This window comes from Rhinichthys klamathensis, unplaced genomic scaffold (genome assembly GCF_029890125.1).
Source record: "Rhinichthys klamathensis goyatoka isolate OS25496 unplaced genomic scaffold, OSU_Roscu_1.1 h1tg000578l_1, whole genome shotgun sequence".
In the NCBI taxonomy this organism is placed as follows: Eukaryota; Metazoa; Chordata; class Actinopteri; order Cypriniformes; family Leuciscidae; genus Rhinichthys; species Rhinichthys klamathensis.
Genome location: NW_026607042.1, coordinates 1322785 through 1327134, shown reverse-complemented (window position 1 = coordinate 1327134; position 4350 = coordinate 1322785). Strand labels below are relative to the sequence as shown.

Genomic DNA, 4350 nt, shown 5'->3' with positions numbered 1-4350 from the left:
ATCTGCTGCGCGCGCGCGACCACAGTACACATGAGAGGAGGACAACGAACATGTCGACTGCTGTGCCATTCATCGCAAGCTTTGGATACAAAAATTTTAAACAAGAAGGCCCAAATAAAAGAAGCGCTATATGCAAAATATGCGGTATCAATATCAAAGATTCTGGCTCCACCACATCGAATTTTATCAGGCATCTGAAAACGCATCCTGATAGGTCAGTAAACATGTTTAGCTCAGCATTGACCATCTAACGTTACCGTTAGCTTGCTTCTTGCTTTAGCTACGGTTATGGGAGGTTAACTCCGACTGTCTTGTCTTCCTTATGAAATACAAATGAGCGTTTATAGCGTCAACCCTTGTATGGTGTTCGGGTCTATACGACCCGTTTTCAAAAAGTGAAAAAAAAAAAAAACGTTTTTAAAAGTGTGGAAATGTTAGGTCCTTTACTCTGTACCTTTACTCTGTCCTCCTCCTGTCAGGGCCTAAGTTACTGTTAGTGTGTGTGTGTTCTTGTATATGGTTTATGAGGACACAAATGTGTATAATGACATGGGTATTACAACGTAAACATGGTTTATAAGGACATCTGTAGGGGTGGTGATGGCACAGTGGATAAGACACATGCCTTTGGTGTGAGAGACCCGGGTTCGAATCCACTGTGAGTCACCAATGTGTCCCTGAGCAAGACACTTAACCCCTAGTTGCTCCAGAGGCGTGCGACCTCTGACATATATAGCAATTGTAAGTCGCTTTGGATAAAAGCGTCAGCTAAATGAATAAATGTAAATGTAAATCTGTGTCCTCATAAACCAAACTGCTTAAAAAACATACTAAATGGTGTTTTTTGAAATTCAAAAAAGGCCAAAAGTTTTCTGTGATTGGTAGGTTTAGGGGTAGGGTTAGTGTAGGTTGATAGATTATACAGTTTGTACATTAGTAAAACCATTACGCCTATGGAGAGTCCCCGTAAACAGTGTGTGTCTGTGTGCTTGAGTGTGTGTGTGTGTGACTGCGTGACTGCGTGTGTGTGTGCGTGACGTGTGAGAGAGAGATTGTGTGTGCAAAAGTGAGTTTTGTTTCTACCCCTGACGTTCATAAACCATATAAAAGGACACACACACACACACACACAACAGTAGGCCATGACAGGAGGACAGAGTAAAGGTACACAGGACCTAGGCTACCATTTCCACACTTTTATTAGACCCGCACATCCTGTGTGTAATATAAATGTGTAGGGGGGTGTACAGTGTGTGGTCATTGAAAATGTGCTGAGATATATATTCTTAACAGAAATGATTGTTGATCATGTAACATTACAGTTTCATTCTTTTCACTCTGTAAGTGAAAAAAAAAGTTAGTTATTGCTTATAAATTTAGCAATGTTTTCTTGATACCCTGAGACCATTTTTTTTTCAGTTCAGGACCTTGTGGTTTCAGATGGGCTTTGTTGCACATAAAATTGTTTGCTATAAGATAAGCATCTTACTTGTTGTCTTTTCATATTGATTGATCGACATCTGCAGGTTTAATGAGTTCAACAGAGCAAAGAAAGGGGCCAGTGCACAGGGACAGAGCAGCATTGATTCATTCTTAAGCCAGACAAGAGGTGTGCAGCTATACAGCCAGGGGCATCCCAGACAGAAGGCCATTACTGAATCCATAATACAGGACCTCATCATTTCATGCAACCTCCCTCTGTCTTTGATTGACAAGCCTAGCTTCAGGAATTTTATGTCAGTGGTAGAGGAGAGATACTGCCCAGTAAGTCGAAGCACCGTAACCAGACGTCTGAGTGAGCTAGTAGCAGAAAAAGAGTCCGAGATAAAATGTAAACTACAAAAGATTAACAATGTGTCTGTGACAGTGGACATCTGGACTGACAGGGGCATGCGTGGCTTCTTAGGGGTAACAGCCCACTTCATGGAAATTGAGGAGAAAGACTGCCCAAGAAGACTGCAGACAGTTCTCCTAAGTTGTGAACGATTCACTGGGTCACACACTGGAGAGAGAATAAGTGAGAAATTTGAGGAGATATGTGACAACTTTAATATAAAACATAAATTGGATTACATCATCTGCGATAATGCCTCAAATATGAAGAAAGCCTTCACAGTTTGTTTCCCTTCTGCTAAAACTGACAATGAAGATGATGATGAAGATGAGCTGGGAAACAGCTGCATGTGGGAGGAAGTAAGTGAGGAATACCAGGATGATGTGGAATCCATCCAGAGCAGCTGTCGGCAGCAGCGGCTGCAGTGCTTTGCACATTCATTGCAGCTTGTTGTAAGAGATGGACTAAAGGAGACAAGAACGCTGAACAGTGCAATGGCAAAAGTGACAAAATTTTGCAGTTTACTCCATTCTACTTGTAGACTGAAGGAAGCATTTGAGGCGGAGTATGGAGCAAACCGAAGCATCCCCTCAGCTGTGTCCACACGATGGAACTCTACTCTTCGCCTTGTGGAGGCAGTCACTGACCTGGATCCCCAAAGCCTAAACTCTCTCCTGGAAGCCCAAGGACATAAAGGCCTGTGCTTATCAGCCAGAGAATGGAGTCAGCTCAAAGAGCTTGTGGACATTTTAGCCCCATTTCTGCAAGCAACAGACCTTACACAAGGAGAGAAGGTGGTGACTGTCAGTGCGGCTCTCCCTTGTGTACTCTCACTCAACAGCCACCTTATCCATATGCTGAATGCATCTCGTCATCTGGTTGGCTTAGTGAAAGCACTGCAGAAGTCACTCCAACGCCGTTTCCAGGGGATGTTTGCAAATGTCCGAATGGATGAAACAGCACAACCCCCCGTAGAGCTTCCATTTGGAGATATGGTCTACATGTTGTCTGCACTACTAGACCCATCATTCTGCCTCTTTTGGCTAGAACAAGATGTCCTTGCACCAGATGAAGTCAAGAGTGAGGTGAAGGAGATGATGATAGGTAGGTGAATAATACACATTAACCTATTTAAAAGATTATCATCACATTATGCATCTAACATATTCAAATCTTGTCTTACTTTTTATTGATTCATTACTTAATCATCACCACTGTGCATTTAGTGTATTAACGTCATAATATTGTAACTAACCATCATTTTTGTGGAATATTTTCAGACCTTCTCTTGGTTGAGGCTCAGAAAGTCACCATACCTGAGGGCAGCAGTGGAGAAGATGAGGAGGAGCCACCAGTACCCGCTAAAACTCCACGGCTTTTCTCTGGCTACCGCAAGAAGAGTACCAAGAAAAAAGCAGACCATCACACATCCTGCAAAGATGAGGTCATTCGCTACATCCAGGTGTGCTCTGAAGAAGAAGTTGACTGTATGGATTTCTGGCAAAAACATGCAAAGATCTTCCCCAGGCTTTATCTTGTGTCTATGAAACTGCTTGCAGTTCCTGCCACCAGTGCACCAGTGGAAAGGGTATTTAGTCATGGAGGCCTTATAATGCGCCCTCACCGAGCCAGACTTAGTGCAAAGACACTGTCAAGCTTGATCTTTTTGAAATGTAACCATTCTGTTGCTTAAGACTTTTCTAGTTCTTAGGCCACTGAAGGACACCTAGAAGCCAAACATGTTTTGTGGCCCATACCTAGTGTATTAAAGGATTAGTTCACTTTAAAAAAAACTTTTGCTGATAATTAACTCACCCCCATGTCATCCAAGATATCCATGTCTTTCTTTCTTCAGTCGAAAAGAAATTAAGGTTTTTGATAAACATTCCAGGATTTTTCTCCATATAATGGACTTCAAGGTCCAAATGACAGTTTCAGTGCAGCTTCTAAGGGCTTTAAACGATACCAGACGATGAATAAGGGTCTTATCTAGCAAAACGATCGGTCATTTCAAAAATAAATAAAAAAGTTTAAGTTTTATAAGCACAAATGCTCGCCTTGCTCGGTTCTGTGATGCGTGTTCATGACGTCAAGTAATACGCAATTACATTGAAAAGGTTATAAAACTTTAACTTTTTTATTTATTTTTGAAATGACCGATCGTTCCGCTAGATAAGACCCTTATTCATCGTCTGGTGTCGTTTAAAGCCCTTTGAAGCTGCACTGAAACTGTCATTTGGACCTTGAACCATTTGGGTCCCATTGAAGTCCATTATATCGAGAAAAATCCTAGAATGTTTTCATCAAAAACCTTAATTTCTTTTCGACTGAAGAAAGAAAGACATGGACATCTTGGATGACATGGGGGTAAATTATCAGCAAAAGTTTTTTTTAAAGTGAACTAATCCTTTAAGTGTTGAGAAGGTTAACCAGTCTGAGATCTCATCCTTTGGATTTTTTTTATTTTATTATTTCTAAACATTTTGTTCTTAACAAGTTACATGCCATAAGTTGGT

The 4350-nt window shown here is 41.3% G+C and overlaps 1 protein-coding gene across 1 annotated transcript; it reads left to right on the top strand.

The window, feature by feature from the left end:
• The first annotated feature begins 1416 nt into the window (after positions 1-1416).
• Positions 1417-3945, top strand: LOC130075370 (uncharacterized). Its single transcript, XM_056239984.1, has 2 exons — positions 1417-2938; positions 3115-3945. Exons 1-2 carry the CDS (start codon positions 1735-1737, stop codon positions 3525-3527), a joined length of 1617 nt encoding a protein of 538 aa, XP_056095959.1. The 5' UTR covers positions 1417-1734; the 3' UTR covers positions 3528-3945.
• The last annotated feature ends 405 nt before the right edge of the window (positions 3946-4350 follow it).